A 1,867-nucleotide genomic window follows, 5' to 3' on the forward strand; every position below is an offset into this window, starting at 1 on the left:
AATGATGATGACTCCCAAACTATAGATCGCAGCGGTTTAATGATGATGACTCCCAGACTATAGATCACAGCTGTTTAATGATAATGACTCCCAAACTATAGATCACAGCTGTTTACTGATAATGACTCCCAGACTACAGATCACAGCTGTTTAATGATGATGACTCCCAGACTACAGATTACAGCTGTATTTATAATGACTCCCAGACTACAGATCACAGCTGTCTATTGATGATGACTCCCAGACTACAGATCACAGCTGTCTATTGATGATGACTCCCAGACTATAGTTCACAGTTGTCTACTTATAATGACTCCCAGACTACAGATCACAGCTGTCCATTTATAATGACTCCCAGACTATAGATCACAGCTGTCTAATGATAAGAATCCCAGACTATAGATCACAGCTGTTTAATGATAATGTATCCCAGACTATGGATCACAGCTGTCTAATGATAATGACTCCCAGATTATAGATCACAGCTGTCTAATGATAATGACTCCAATACTATATATAGATCACAGATCGTTAAACAACTCGATCTTCAGAATAGTCCATTCTGCGGCTTATAAAACAATTTTGTAATAATAAAACCAACATAATTACTTACTCACTTCTGTATTTAAATTTGTTGTTAACATGTCACCATCTTGAATGTATAAATTCGTTTAAGTTAGTGTTTTTCATTAATTATCTTGTGGTTCACCACACAGTTTTCTCCGGAAAGTGAAGGCGCTGTTTCAACCTGGGCAGTGACGTCGGTAGAACTTCTGTTTAATACGTCAGGTTCACCGTTCGAAGAAGCAACAAATGGTTAAGTGTACAAAATTATTGTGTAGTTTCTGATTGATTAGATAACGTAGAGAGTTAGGCAGCCAAACATGTGAAGTTTAATTAAGTTTAGTTTTTTTTCGGGGGTGGGGGGTTTGGTACATATTTGAAGCCAATTATTTTTTTTTCCGATTTTCCGTTGCCTAAGGTAACACGAGTGATGGAATTCTCAGAAACACCGTTATAACTCAGTGACAAGTGGTGATAGATTGGACTTCATATTTATTTATAGCCTCGTAAACAGGTTGTCTACTGAATAATGAATGAATAAGATATTCTTCAAATTTCGGTTTACTGTGGTGAGTGAAAGACAACTCAAAACTCTATACATGTTGTATACAGTTCATCAATACAAGAAGCCCGTTTTTTTTTTGTTAGACTTGCTATTGCCGAGTGCTACTGGTAAGGGGAGGAAGGATTCCTTTCCGGTATAATTTAGTGATAAGTGGTAATTCGAAGGGGCTTCATATTTATTTTTGATATTTTAATTCAGTGTATAAATGTAGAAGCATAATGAAGATATGCTCAGTTTACTAAATCTAAAGACCTGGCATTTTGCTTTGAAGCAACTGAATATATTTTTGTAACTTCTGAAAACTGAGATGAAAATTCTTTATGAAGGAGTTTATTACACCCGTGGCATGTCTTTCCCTTTTCTTTTTGCAGGAGGAAAGAAAACAGTGCGAAACGCAGAGAACATTAAATTATTCGAAACTCCGATTGGAAATTCATATTCTTGTTCCTCTCCAGAACTAATCCCTCTCTTTGATTCCAAGAAAGACAAAGTGGTCAGTGTAAGACTGCGTAATGTAAAGTTGCAGCCGTTCCAAGTTGATAACGAAAGATTTTCAGCAGGTAAACCTAAACCGACTTTAAGAATGATGAATTGTATTCTTGTAGTTTCGCGATCTCATTTTTTGTGTGTGCAAAAAAAGCATGATATACCATTCATGATAATTCTTTTACGATCTCACAAAATTCAATGAAAAATTATTACGTACTCGATACCAAGGTTTTTCCAAAGAATGTAACC

General features: G+C 35.9%; 1 protein-coding gene across 1 annotated transcript in view; it reads left to right on the forward strand.

Moving 5' to 3' along the window:
• LOC111086170 (lysosome-associated membrane glycoprotein 5-like) overlaps positions 1-1,867 on the forward strand; it is a 10,324-nt gene that overhangs the window by 5,148 nt on the left and 3,309 nt on the right. The window contains exons 3-4 of the mRNA XM_022387906.1: positions 681-816; positions 1,501-1,689. Of these exons, the coding sequence (XP_022243614.1) occupies positions 681-816; positions 1,501-1,689 (325 nt within the window). The remainder of the gene's footprint in view (positions 1-680; positions 817-1,500; positions 1,690-1,867) is intronic.

Source organism: Limulus polyphemus, unplaced genomic scaffold, assembly GCF_000517525.1.
Source record: "Limulus polyphemus unplaced genomic scaffold, Limulus_polyphemus-2.1.2 Scaffold892, whole genome shotgun sequence".
Lineage (NCBI taxonomy): Eukaryota > Metazoa > Arthropoda > Merostomata > Xiphosura > Limulidae > Limulus > Limulus polyphemus.